This window comes from Paramisgurnus dabryanus, chromosome 10 (assembly GCF_030506205.2).
Source record: "Paramisgurnus dabryanus chromosome 10, PD_genome_1.1, whole genome shotgun sequence".
Classification (NCBI taxonomy): domain Eukaryota; kingdom Metazoa; phylum Chordata; class Actinopteri; order Cypriniformes; family Cobitidae; genus Paramisgurnus; species Paramisgurnus dabryanus.
Window position 1 is genome coordinate 30570360 of NC_133346.1, and position 15419 is coordinate 30585778.

General features: G+C 38.3%; 1 protein-coding gene across 1 annotated transcript; it reads right to left on the reverse strand.

The window, feature by feature from the left end:
* Positions 1–378: 378 nt before the first annotated feature.
* On the reverse strand, positions 379–14897 carry sh2d4a (SH2 domain containing 4A). The gene is made up of 9 exons (XM_065240517.2): positions 14740–14897; positions 14078–14323; positions 13297–13456; positions 12240–12387; positions 11953–12100; positions 10980–11178; positions 10359–10489; positions 8871–9088; positions 379–818 (listed from the first exon to the last, which is right to left on the reverse strand). The coding sequence occupies exons 2-9, from the start codon at positions 14250–14252 to the stop codon at positions 699–701; spliced, it is 1299 nt and encodes a 432-aa protein (XP_065096589.1). The 5' UTR covers positions 14253–14323; positions 14740–14897; the 3' UTR covers positions 379–698.
* Between the last annotated feature and the right edge of the window lie 522 nt (positions 14898–15419).

Consider the following 15419-nt stretch of genomic DNA (forward strand, 5'->3'; position numbering starts at 1 on the left):
AAGAGTGCTTATAGTCATCAACTGCTAGATTAGTTTAAAAGAATAGTCCACCCTTTTGCCATATTAAACTGTGTTATTACCTCAACTTAGACGAATTAATACATATCTATCTTTTTTCAGTGCGTGCACTGTACAGTGTGTCGTGAATGTGTTAGCATTTAGCCTAGCCCCATTCATTCCTATGGTACCAAACAGGGAAGCCACCAAACACTTTCGTGTTTTCCCTATTTAAAGACATGAAGACATAAAGAGAGTTATACCAGTAAGTATGGTGCCACAAAATAAAACTTTTTTTGGTACCATAGGAATGAATGGGGCTAGGCTAAATGCTAACACATTCACAACACGCTGTACAGTGCACGCATTGAAAAAAGATAGGTATTTATTAATTTGTCTAGATTGAGGTAATAACATAGTTTAATATGGCAAAAGGGTAGACTATTCCTTTAACAAAATGAACAAGCATCATGTTTACTTTGAGCTTTTAAAACTGATATTACACAAATATGTTTATGAATAAATATAAATGATCATGAACATTGAATTAAATTGAATACTATTGTAAATGAGCTGCTAACAACTGTAAACAGAATCGTGGACAATATTGCACACATGAACAAAGGTTGTGTAATTAGACCGTATTGATCATTTGATGACTGGTGATGTCACAGTGCAGTACAGTAGATGTGTTTACAGTGTTAGGCAGACGTTTGTTTATGCGTGAGTGATGTGAATAAATCTGTGTAGTCTGCAGCACCGGGTCTCTGTCCACATGCATGCAGTAGATATTCCACACCAAACGGGGGCAGCGGCTCCACCTAATGACAAACAAACAATATGAAATTAAAGGCAGGGTGCATGATCTCTGAAAGCCAATGTTTACATTTGAAATCACCTAAACAAACACGCCCCTACCCCAATAGAATCTGGACCTTCATTTGATAGACCCGCCCCACACATACGTTACCCAGGCAAAGATGTTGGTTTAAACACACCCCTTACTGCTGATTGGCTACAAGTGTGTTTTGGTAGTCGTACCGACTCTCTTTTCCAAAATGTTTTTCAAAAATCATGCACCCCACCTTTAAGACCGAACAAGTGTAAACCCATTCTAAATAGTATTCGCCTTAAAAAATTGTATGTCTCAAACAGTGGTATGTTAAAATGAGTGTTCTTAAAATACCCTAAAAATGGTCTACTGCAGTGACGACGCAAAAGTATAAATGAAAACCGAAGTGGAACCTACGCCGTCGCGGCTACGCCGTAGGAGCTATGCACAACTATAATGAGCAATTAAACCACCCCGTATCTTAACGACACGCCCCGTTTCTATAGCATCAAATAACTAGCTAAAATGAAAGTTATCACAAAAATTAACACTTGAACATATATCAATGTGATAACAACTACTTAAAAGGACTAAAACTATCTTTCTGAAACTTTTATTGGAAGTGTAAATAATTTTTTTATTTAGAGCAGAGTCCCATTTGTTTGAATGGAGAGGGCGGGGTTATGACTTGTACTGCAGCCAGCCACCAGGGGGCGATCAAAGAGCCAGAGGCTTCACTTTTCAAGACTTATGAGGCACACCCGGTTTCAACGTGTCCCCCAGGACGTCTGTGATTTTATGTACCGATTCGGACGGGATTAAAATTCTCAGGATACGCGTGTTTGTAATGTTTAATATTTTGCTTTAAATGTAAAATTATGACAGAACATGTAATTTATTACTTTTATTTAATTTTAACAAATCAAAATAAAATATAAAAATCCTACTAAAGTAACGTTAGCCTACGTGTTTTATATAACTGTCTGCTTATAATAAACTCAAATAAATGAAGAAATATTGATTAATAACAATTTATTATCTTTATTGATTAACCTTCCAGTTTAACAACTATGAATGGAGTTTCTTACCTTATAACTTTACTGATATTACAGTGGCCAGTCTTAACAGTGTTTGATATTCAGCTCGTCTTGATTTAATTATTTTATTTTGCCAAATGGGAAAAAACATCCATAAAATAATATATACGCGCATTAGTAAGACCTTACGGCAGATCACGTTGGCCAAAACACGAAATGAACCGCGTTTTCAAAAGATATTGCGGGCAAACACAGACATTTGCATCCGGACGGGATTACATTTCTCAGAGGACCTCTGAGTTCGGTGAAAAACAGTAGGTAAATTGCTCTGGAATTCTTACGGAGGTCGTCAGAGAAAAACACAGACATGGCCGATTCGGACGGGATTAAAAACACAGAGGACCTCTGAGAAGCACGATTTTCTCAGGGGTCCCCCTGTTAAACTAATCCCGTCCGAATAGGGCTATACATCCACAAGAAATAGTTTAAACACACATGATTGAATACATTTACCTAATGTTTAAAAACTTTACAGCTGAAGGTATAAATGAATTTTTAAACTGATTTTTTTACTGAGCGGAAGTTCTATACCGGCTACCAGATGGAAGAAGCTTGAACTCCTCAAACAAGGGGTGAGAAACATCCAACAGAATGTTCTGTGCTTTACCCAACACCTGTCTCTGATAAAGCTGAGCCATAGTCATTTGCTTCCTCCCTGTTATTTTGTTTCCCTGATTCACCATCCTCTCAATACGATTTCTATTTTTCACATTCAGAGAATTTAACCAGCACAACAGTGAAAAAGACAAAACCGACTCCACATAGGATCTATAAAACATACACAATGTTTTATCCACATTAAATGACCTTAATTTTTGCAGATAATACAATCTCTGCTGCCCTTTCTTACACAAAGCATCAGTATTTGCATTTAGAATCCAATACAGTACCCAAATACTTGTACTGTTCAACCCTCTGGATACCCGCTCCGTTTATAATTATTTGTGTATCATCAGTTGATTTCGCTCTCAATCTAAAATCAATAGTCATCTCTTTAGTTTTCAGAACATTTAGTTTTAAAAAAGCATTCTGACCCCAAACAATAAAATCTTCAACAACAGAACCATGCAAAGAATCCACCTCACTCAATAACCTCACAATTACAGAGTCATCAGCAAATTTTAAAATGTGCCTATTACTAAAACTACTCTAACAGTCATTTGTGTACAAAATAAATAAAAAGGGAGAGAGGACTAGCCTAGAAATCTAGATGCACCCTAGCGGCCGCAAAATATATTTGCTGCCAGGGTTTAGTCTAGGCACTCACAATACACTTAACCGGTCCAAAAACCAAAATTTGGTCAGGCCAATCACATCGTGTGTAGCGTCTGTGGGGCGGGCTTAACATGATGACGACAGAGCTGCAACGGTTCTTACTTGAAAACAGAGAATGGCTGCTGCTGCTGGCGAACAGCTATCTTTTGAAGTGGCTTTGGCCGCGACTCTGGAGGACTTAGACTTATGTTTTTCTTTGAGAGAAGAGCAAATAAACCCTACTGAAGTCCTTTTTAAGCAAGAAAGATGTGTTTGGAGTTTTGCCGACTGGTTACGGTAACTACGTCACCTTCTTCGTTGCTCTGATCCGTCATAGCGCTATCCTATTGCGTGCAGAGGCATTTTGAGGGACAACCTTATATCCCGCCCCTTGCATTGAGCCGTTTGTGTGAAGAGTTGCCAGACCTTACATCTTGATGTAGGTCTGGCTAACCAGGCTAAGAGAGGACACATCCTTGAGGTGAACCCGTAGATGACACCAGCCATTCAGAGTTAACAGTCATTTACTTTGACTCTCTGTGTTGTCTTAACAAGGAAATCTAGAGTCCAGCCTACCAGATAAAAATCCAACCCAAATTCTGTAATGAGTTTATCAATCAAGATATGTGGTTGAATGGTATTGAAAGCAGATGAAAAATCAATAAAAAGTAATTTAACAAAAGTTTTCGGCTTCTCTAAATGCTGACATACTAAATGTAAGAGAGTTGCAACAGCATCCTCTACGCCTCCTTTATTCCTATACGCAAATTGAAGAGGGTCTCGAGAACTCTCAGTCTTTTTCATTATTTCTCTCTTGACTAATTTTTCGAAACATTTCATCATGTGAGCGCCACAGGTCTGAAGTCATCTAATAACTGTAATTTCTGCTTTTTTGGCAATTAAATCACAGTAGACTGCTTCCACAGTGTCGGTACTTTTTGTGTTTGTAGGGACCAAGCAAAAATGTCATAAAATATTGGTCCCAACTCCTCCCCACATTCCTTAAGTTAACGTCCCCCTATGTTATCAGGCCCAGGTGCCTTCCTGTTTTTGGATTTTTTAAAAACTGTTATCACATCCCCTACATCGAAAGGGACAGACACATTCTCTCTGCATATCCTACACTTATTTTTCCAATCTTGTTTAAAATCATACGTATCAAATCTCTTAAAAAAAGTTATTAAAATCCTGTGATAAAGCTGCATCTGAACTGAATCCATTCAAACTAATTTTATTATTTGTTTTCCTATGTTCCTGACCTGTAATTAAATGCATCCCCTCCCAAACAGAACCTAGATTTCCCTTTTTTAATTTGAACTCAAGATCTTCCTTATAAACTGCTTTACACAAAGTTACATTTATTTTATTTTTATTTATTTAACATTGTGTAATCTTAAAGATTATTATCTAAACTTCTCTGAAACCTTCAGAAGCAGAATTCTTTGCACTCTTCACTATGTACAAACCGCTTTATAAAAGTTAATATTTGTTTAGTAGTCCCTGAACAAACAGTACAATTTAAATGTAATGTTGTATTTACACTGACCAAACTTGAACTGCAAATTTTAGAGTGGCCTTTTATTGTGGCCAGCTTAAGACACACCTGTGCAATAATCATGCGGTCTAATCAGCATCTTGATATGCAACACCTTTGAAGTTCTCACTAAAAAACAGGTAGTCAGCTGCAAATATGGTTTGACCCCCAAAAAATCTAACAAAATGTTTCTGGTCACTGGTTTAAAGCAGTATCAGATGTACTTAAAAACATACTAAAAGTTTACCAAACTTTGACTCCAAGAAAGGCCCAATTTTCAACATGGTGGCCGTCGGTTCTTTAAAATGACCATTACTCCTTTGTATTCCTCCTTTACCAGGAATATTGGTGCTGGAGACATGTTTTCACCATGTAATATTCTAATTAGCATATTTGCATGATAGATGAGTGATTACAAGTACAAGAAATTGGTTACAAGCATATTTATGCGGAAAACATGTTCAATTTCCCTTAAAGTATTGCATATCTCTCCTTTCTCATATTGTTTGGCCTAGTGTTGGTGGTTTCTGTAGTTTATAACCATTCTTTTGATTCCATTGAAGAATTAATTCATTAGAACTGCGTGGGACTGTAAAATTTAGTTAAAACAGGGCTGCCACGTGAAGGCTCAGTATGGCTTACCCCTTTTATTTTTTCTCTTTTTAAAATATTTTAATAATGTGGGTTTTTTGCCTTTTGTTTTTTTTATATTTTTTTCAATACTTTTCCTATTTATACATATCTTTCTATTTTCTTCAGTTGTTTCCTCTTATTCTGGTTTATTTTGTATACTCTTTTGCACTGTGACCTTCACTAGATTTACCATTAAAGGCGATTTATAGTTGTGCGTAGGTCCTACGGCGTAGGTTCCGCGTCAGTTTTCATTTATACTTTTGCATCGTCCTCCGCGACGACGTGCAAACACACGCGAAACCGCTGGTTGGCAGTATCCACACGTGTAACCACAGTAGCAGCGCGACCGTCAGAGAAGAAGAAGCTTGGCAAGTTAACCCACAAACGAAGAAGAAATACCAACTTGTTGTGTATAATTTGAGAAGACCAGCAATGATGGAAGTAAATAAACAGCGACTTATGTTGCAGTTTGAGTTAAATCACTCCTCAACTTGGCTCATCTTTGTTTTCACCGTCTCAAACGCAAATACCTATGACACTTTTTTTTTTTACCTGACGGGAGGGGTTCTGGTGGACCAATCACAGCGCTTGCGGTCCGCGTAGAGCCGACGCGCTGTTACACAGAGCTACGCACAGGCTACGGATAGCCTATGCCCGACTATAAATCGCCCTTTAGTTGTCACACTTTCTCTCCCATAGAGGTTGATTTTAGTGATTCTCACAAATACCAACTTGACATGGTCCACAAGCAGGCATGCATGGTAGTCTACGTGCCCTCCAACTGCCATGTTGTGTTCAATTATAGTGGATTATCTGCAGGAGGCTTTCTGGGGCAGCAGTCTGACACTTTTCCATGTCATAGTAGGGTCGTATCAGCTCAGTTAGCTTTCCATTGAGTTTAGTACCACTTCAGAGTGGGAGGGATTATAGGCGTGTCATTATATTTTAACTGCCTAATGCTGTGACATTAAAAAGTGGGAGTGAGCAATAGAGGGAGCATTGTTGAAAAGTAATGTTTTCCATACATTCATTTATTTGTCAGTCTGCCACAAAATCAAATAGATGTTTGCACATTGCGTTTATAACTACCTCTGTATCACATGAGAGTTTCTGTTCAAACACCCGTGGCGTCAGTCGATGCGCTCCGCTGAGCCCCTTTTGAGTTGCAAAAATGCCATGCATACATGCAGATGTGCGTGTGTAAGTCTGGAAAACACTGTTATGGTGTTCCTGATTCTCAGTCTGTGGACTTTTTTTTACCGCTAAAAGGTAGTTTGGGAACTTACAACAAAGCACAGATGATAACAGTTTGCTCGAGACCGCGCACGCACAAAGTTAAAGCTAATATGGGATGACGCTGGTAGTGACAATTCTCTCAGACCAATCAGTGATCAACAGTGTTTTCACGTCATGTTTTAGCATCAGCTCAGCTGCCTTCAAACCTCAACCGAGGCGGTACTAAAAAAGTATTCTGTACTAAATACTGTACCAGTAGAAAAGCCCCCAAAAGTGAGCTGACCTGACTCGACCCATGGGGTACTATGCAATGGATAAGGGGCATACTGGTCATAACTCAGGAACCGGTTGTCCGCCAGTTTCCATCCCCAAATCTGGGTGGGGGGTGTGTGGTTTAAGTAGTCAAGGATGAATTTTGTTTAAGCAAAATGGTATACACTGCTGCCAACAACATTTCAATGAGGAAAGCCATATTAAATGTCAGTATATTCTCTTCAACCATCTTGTCAATTGCTGAAAATGTGTTGGGTTTAGAATAATGCCACTTTTATACTCAAAAACATATTTTAAAATAAATGTCAAGTTTGTGTTTTAGCAAAACAGGGTGCACTCTTAGAACGAATGTGTTAAAAACAACACATTAGTGTTGATTCTGGGACAACACACTAAACACGTTGTCCCAGAATCCACCCATCTCTGTGTTGTTATTGAAACAACACATTTTAACACAACTTGTTTGTGTATTTCAACACAAAATTAACACAAAATGACACATAATGCGTTAAAACAAAAACCAAAAACACGTACTGAGCTGGAGTAACATGACATAGGTTAATTGTTACATCTCTGGTTCACAACAAACAAAGATAAAGCCTTACAGTAATCTCACAAAGTCAAGTATGTAGTCATGTCAGTGCAATTTAGACAAGTCAAATGAATTCATAGACCCAGAAATCATGGGGTTAGACACCAAGATTACTTGACTAGGTCAAATAATGAAGGCCTGGTATACACTGCATAAAATAAAAGATAAAAGAGATGCATTTGTTCACGAAATAAGACACCAACTTATCTCTAAAATCTGATTGCACATAAGATTAAGACAGTATCTGGCAAACACGAGCATCTCTTTGATCATAAACCCACATTTTGAAAAGACGACCCACACACATGAAGGGTTGAATACATGTTGTGACACGCTTCGCATTGTGCACCCTCAAAAAAGAAGTCACTCCACTGCTGAATTAGATAAGTACCTACTCATCGACCGTTAAAACTGTAGGTACTAAAAAGTATGAATATGGATAGTGTGAATGAATCCAGATGTACTACAATTGCCATGTTGATACATCACGTGACATACTGCATCATAACAGGTAGTCGTTAACTTAATGATGACGTTAAACAAGCGCAATTTAACCACAATGGACAGCTGTTTTATATATGCATCGTTCCCGCTTTTGGACATTTTTGTATATAACAACACCTCTAATACTACTTCGTTGGGTGATTTCCCTTCAAGGGGCTCATGGGATACTAAAGTGTCCATGAATGAACACTTCAGAAACTTGGTGGAAGTAGTAGGTCATCAGCATACTTTTTGCCTACTGTTTTTGGAATACTATGCTGCACATACTACTCACTTAATATATAGTATGGAAGTATGCGGTTTCGGACACAGCATAACTGACTGTCGTAAGACTCTGATCCCATTATTGATTGGATGAGGTGCCTTAAAGGACAATATGTAGTGTTTTTAATATGTTTAATATTTTATTAATTAAAAAACACGTAAACCAGCTGAAACGGACAAGTAGATCAGTGAGCATAATGGCTACCGTAGTTGCAACACGCATTTGGAAAAGCGAGGCACTGTAAAGCACTATTCGTTTGAATGCAAAATACAATTTCACAACTAGATGGGGGAAAATCCTAATTACTGTCCCTTTAAGTCAGGAGTGGGGAACCCTGGGTCCTGGAGGGCCACTGTCCTGCAGAGTTTAGTTCCAACCCTAATCAAACACACCTGAATTTCATTTCCAAGTAATCCTGAAGGCTTTAATTAGATTTTTCAGGTGTGTTTAATTAGGGTTGGAACTAAACTCTGCAGGACAATGGCCCTCCAGGACCAGGGTTCCCCACCCCTGCTTTAAGTTATTCAAGTTGACGTTACAGTTTTTCCAGTGGTAATTATTAGTCAAGGTTTGCTATCTCCCTAAAGGGAATATCTCAAAAAGCTGCTAATAATAAAATGTATTAAAACCAGCATTAAGTTATGAAATGTTACCTGATGATATTCCACCAGTTCTGTAAGTGAACTAAACTTCATCTGATCTCCCAGCAGCATATAGCAGTTGTCTGAGGCATCAATGAGGAGATGTTTGATTCCTTCACTGGATCGATATGAAAGCACATAACCAAAGATTCTCTCATTAACCCGCACCAAGAAGTGACCAGGCTGACCCTCATTCAACAACGCTTCGGCCTCATCCCGAGATATTATACCTGCAAAGAACAAATCAGAGTTCAGTCAATACAGCAGCCGAAAAAATACTAACATATTGCACACTTCCAAAGATATTTAATATTAACAAGATGCGTCAAAGCTTTTGCTATAAATGGGGGAGAGAGCATTTGCAACAGTGCGCTCTGGCAATGGAAGTCCCGCCTTCCAGTAAAAAGAGCCAATCATCAACCATTAAAGAATGACATCCTCTTTGGCCCTGTCCCAAATGTCACACTCCGGACTTTAGGACTTCCTCAGAGTCCAAGTTTTAATGACATCATGTAATGCAGACATTAGGGATCATTGACGCAAGTCCAACCTTACATTCCAGTTCGTTTTTTATGACCTTCCCTCGCTAACTTCCCTCAGTCTTGTTCACTCTGATGTACATCATTGATTACTTGTACAAGTGCCCGCTTCTGCTGGAACACTTGAAGTAGGTTCAAATGGATCGCCCTAAGCCCTTGATCACATGGAAAGCGGAGACCACCCCCTTCATTTCAACTGTGCAAAGCGCGAGCTGCTAAAGTGACGTCACAATCGTGTTGCATTGTGGTATATGGAGCTGCCTGAAGTGTACAGATGATGTAAACTCGCTCACTCTGTCAAAATCAAGGGAGCGAGGGTCTGTCCATATAAACTTCCCTCGTCCACTTGACGAAGTGGAACACACTTCAAAATTGCGACAGGGATTCCACTGAGGGGGAAGTGTTTAGGGAAGTTCGCGAGTGTGTGTCTAAAACTGGAGTGGAACGCAGCCCAAGAGGGCGCACCGAAGTCGTATTTTGAGACGGACTCAAGCACCACCCCGGAAATAGGAAGAGAAGTTGCCCATCATTGTGAACTCCTCCCTTCCGTCGTCTGATTGGTCTAATTGCTCTTTCGCAAGGACTTCTGGATTGGTAAATTGTTCGAAGCCTGTTGCAGTGCAGGCTTCCCTGAGGACCGCATCAAGGGTGCACTGATAAGCACACTTCAAAGCGTAAACATGACAGATGGGACACCCTAAGGACTCCTAGACTAAGCCAGTATGCCCAATTTAAGGCCACGAGACCAAAAGTCCACATTAAGTGCACCATTTGGGGCAGGGCTTTTGGGAGCGCCTGTTCCTGTCAATTGTTTGCGCAGGCACAGTATCTGACTAAAATGCAATGCTGTTCATGTGAGAGTTAAAGAGGGATTTTTTGTAGGCAATAGCATCATATAAATCTTTTTGAGGGCCGTGTAAGAAGTTTTATTCTGGAGTAATCTGTCTTTGATCTTTCTCACCATGAAACCAGGGTGCGATCCTGCTGTGGTCCTGTTGAAAGCCTGCTCTGAGGGGTAACTGTTCCTCTTGAAACCAGCGTATAATGTGATCTCGACTAGACACTGACAATGACCTTCGGATTCCTGGCTTCCTGTTGTGCACATCAAACAGACAGTATAACATTAAACCATTACACACAGGTGAATCATTCGACAGTTCTTTTGTATGCAAAAGACAATGAGCTATGAGGAAATCCACAGAATAACACCGAAGAGACTGCCGTACTACATTCCTGAAGTAAATCCAGGTGATGAGTCAATGAACATGATATAGACTTACACTGACTATTAATAGACAGCACAGGTGACATCTCTTTTTTTACTCATCCAGTATTGACATACATGTTCAGATTGATTTCTTTATTGCATTTTATCAATTCATATTTGTATTGAATAACAATCTTTAACAAACAGTTTTATTCAAAGTGATTAAGAGTGCATTGCAAAGTTTTTTTACCCATATGCAAGTTCACTGAGTTCAAACCCATGACCTTATGCACTGCTATTGCAATGCTCTACCACAGAGATACACATAAGCATGATTTGGGATATAATAAGACGTGATAATAAATTGTAACTCACTGTTGGGTGGTCACAGGCGTGTTGGTGTTGTTTCTGGGTTTAGGTTTAGGCGGAGCAGTTGTGTTTACTTCACCGAAGGCTTTGGTCACGGCCGCAACTCTTCCTCTTTCTAGAGCTTTCACCGAGCGTCTGCGGTGATCCTCTACGGTTTGTTTGGCCAGGGATCGTCTGCGCAGGTCTGCGGCTTTAGACTTCTTCACTAAACAACACAAACACACGGTTGTTACTGTAACCTTACTCAGATTTAAACAACACACATAAATCGAATGTTTACAGAGAAGACAACTGATCACATGCATAAACAGACAACAGGATAGTGAAAATATTTTTATCTTAACAATTCAAAGAAAATTGATTGAAATATATAGTATATTTTTTCATTTAAAGGGGCCATGGCATGAAAATCTGACTTTTTCCATGTTTAAGTGCTAGGATTGGGTCCCCAGTGCTTCTATCAACCTAGAAAATATGAAAAAGATCAACCCAGTAACTTAGTTTTAGTAAACCATTCTCTACAAGCACGTGAAAAAATAGGTAATTGTAATTTGGCTCTCCTTATGATGTCATAAGGAGCTCTTATTATTATAATACCGCCCCTTAATCTGCACTATCCAACCACAGCACTGCCATTTAGTGCAGAGAGAAAGACAATAATTCACAGCACAATTTATTATTAATTGCACCATCATTGTGATCAGTGTTTGCACTTCATCCGCTCATTTGCATTTTAAAGGACACACCCAAAATGGCAAATTTTTGCTTGTACCTACAAAGTGGCAATTTAAACATGCTATAATAAATTATCTGTGGGGTATTTTGAGCTAAAACTTCACATATGTGCTCTGGGACACCAAAGATTTATTTGGCATCTTAAAAAAGTCTTGTGCCATGGCCCCTTTAATATAAAGTGACTTGTTGTTCAAGTTACAGTAATGAATGTTGTATGGTCATAGTTAAAGGAGTAAATAAATACATGTATTCTGCCACTCTTTCTCGTCCTCATCGTGGGTTTGTTTGTTCTTTTGCACTTCCTTCAGACTCATGTAAATCTGTTGTTTTCTCTCCTCCTCCAGCCGCCGGAGCTCCTCCTCAGCTCGACGTCTCTCCTCTGCCTCCTGCTTCTGAGAAAATGTCACAACGGACCCAAATGTGGGCGATCGTACCAAAACCGTTTATGATTTGTCGATGTAAAAACTGTATTTACTTTACTTAAAACTATAATATTTTTTTTTATTGATAACAATAATGTTGTGTCGTTACCTTGATTTTCTCCTCAGCTTTTTTCTTTTCTAGAGCAGAAATCTGTCTTTTCTTCTCCTGATCCACTTCTCGTTCCTTCAACACAATCTGCTCCGGCTCCACATAGACTCCTGAAAACCTCTTCTCCAGCTCGGCCTCTTTCTTCGCCCTATACAGTAACAAACACTTTAAGGACTATTGAATGGATCACAGATTGATTCACACAGGGAAACTTGAATGCTATGAATGTCAGATAGAAGTCATTAGAAGCAGACGGCTCATTTAACAAAACAAAATTTCTTCACCTTTACTTTAACAATGTTGTCAAACTACACTATGTGAAAAGAAGGCAGGCGTGTTTTTTCTAAAATGCGTTCAAATGAGTTTAGACTTCTCATGTTTGCTTGAGAATTTACATTCATTCGCTCGCTCTTTTAAAATAAATAGTTTTAGTTTTGTATTTATTTTACAAATAATGTACAGTATATTTGTCTATCAAACTCATTTAAGTCTTAAAAAAGATTTTTAATGTAATTGTGAAGTGTGCTGGACTGTTTGTTTTAAATACATATTTGTCTTAGATTGAAGCTCATTATTTACACTGCTATTGTGTAATCTGGCACTGTGGGAACGCATTAGAAAGCCTCTTGGCTTTTATTTCACTCGTGGTATCTTTTGCCCTTTTGCTCAGTGCAGTTATCTACAACAGATATTGCATCATGAAAATACCATTCACATACTGACAGACGTAACAAAATCTGAAACGTCTCTAAACGCTGAGACAAATATTCAACTTAAAGGGATAGTTCACCCAAAAATAAAAATTCGCTATTTGTTTTTCCTACTATGGAAGTCAATAAGTACCGTCAACCATCATTTATCCAAATATCTTTGTGTTAAAACAGAATAAAGAAACGCTATTGATGTAAAGATCAATCACAGTATGAGGAAGTGACATGAGCAGGAACACATACGCACGCAGTATATTAACACACAATAGTGTTGTCATTCTGCAGGAGAAATATTTAACTAATATTGACTGAGGATTGTAATGAAAGTGTTTGTGGAGTTTGTATACCTGATGTGTTCAGCTTCTCTCTGTGCTTGCAGCGCTGCTCTCTCGCTCATAATCTCATCGCAGATCTGATCGTACGGTTTATCAGCTGAATGCTCTCCCATCACCCAAATCCATACATCACCATCCAGACCCTTCATCCATGATACACTCTTACCTGAAACTACATTCACAACAACAGATTGTCAATGTAATGCAGTATATATACTAAAAAACTACTACAGGGTTTTAAAACATTAAAGATTATAAAGATTTTCCGTATGTCCAATATTTTTTATTTAGAGTTATTATTTAATAGTTTGATGCCTTGAGCAATACTAAAAATGTCAACCTGCCTGTTTTTTTTTGTCTCTGTAGACTGTTGGTTAAATGTTAACCTGTGTGATATATATACAGTAGTAACAGAAAGACCTAGTCATGGCTCTGGGGTATGTTCATATTACTTCATTGTGCATTAACTAATGTTAACAGACACAACTTTTGGTTTTAAAACGCACTAGTAAACATTAGCCTGAACTCAGATTCTGTTGCAGAATTGCTTGTTGTTTGTGTTAACTAACCCAATGTTAACAAATTTACGGCAAACAGGTCTACATTTAACGATAGTCAAAGTACAATAAGAGGAAAGTAGAAAATAAGAGAAGTATGGACTGATGTTGATATGCTATTATAAAAGAAAGAGAGAGGAACAGGTGTTTACTGTGTGTGCATGTGACTTTATCAGCAGCTAATATATACTACACATGTGATGTTCATTCAAAGTGAAGAAAGACCCTAAAAAAACCTTTTTTATCTTTTACACGTGCCGCTTCCTCTTTCTCCAGTCTCGCTTCTCTTTCTCTCCATCTTCTGATCTGTTCTTCTCTCATCTTAAGGAAGAGAATCTGTTTCTGCTCTTCATTCAGCTCGTTGAGCAGATCTGGATCGATGTACATGTCTGTCAGTATCTGTTGAAGCATCTTTACGGATTGAAACACTTCCACGCGCCTTATATGTTTGAATGTGCTCGTCTCTGCGCTTTAATCCATTACTGTCAGAAGAAGAAAGAAACAAAAGCGTCTGTCAATCAATCACTAAATCAATGACATATCTTAATACCATGCTCATGACATTGTTACATATAAAACAATACAAGATATAAACATTATTACTAGATAGAAAACAACACCTGATTTACTAGCATTTTAAACAGTGAAGATCACAAAGGTTTTTGACATGTTTGTAAGGATAATAAACATGGCCCTGGACAAACTTAAACACACATTACTTTCTTTTGACATAATTATTACAGTAAGCTAGTGCTAATTTTTCTCCCATACACGTCCCATAACATTTGTATTAATACATTATTTAGTACATTTAGAAGGACAGGTAATGTCACAATGTAAATTAAACACGCGCACGCGCGTACACACACAGAGACACAAACACACAGAGGTAACTCACCAGTCGATGTGTGGATTGATAATGAAAGTTTATAAGGTATCTGTTTATCACAGCAGCAGCAGAGACGTGTCGAGCTCCAGGAAAGTAAATGTTGAGGAAAGTGTGTGGTAATGTTGTACACACCCTCAGGGTTAATGAGTCCCTCCTACATCACAGCCGGTTCTTCCGACGAACCAGCGTGTTAACGTGTCTATAGGATTTATAAAGGCATGTGTTGTTCAAATGCACTTCAATTTATACACGTTTTATTTGTCATTACAGAACGCAGACAGAATATCTGTAAACACACACACATTTCTAAACACAAACTGTACTTTTCCTTTAAATAGATTGAGTTTAATGATTCATCTTACCTGAACTTGTGCATAGAAAAGAGAAGCAACAGGAAATCGTAAACGTGGTGTTTAACAAAAGATTTTTATAGGCTTTCCGTTTTTTTAAGAACATAAAGTTTCTGAAACTACGACTCTACACACACACAACATGCAAAACATCACGTCTCATGCAAAGCAAACACTTCAAAACTATTTAAACTTATGTAAAAACTGTTTTTGCATAGTAACTCTAGACGCAAACCTTTAAATGTATGACTCTTACTCTCACTCTTACTACATCTAGTTTCACGTTTAGTGTGAAAACAATTAAAAACTGTAACGTGTGATGTCTTGTGAAAGTCTTGT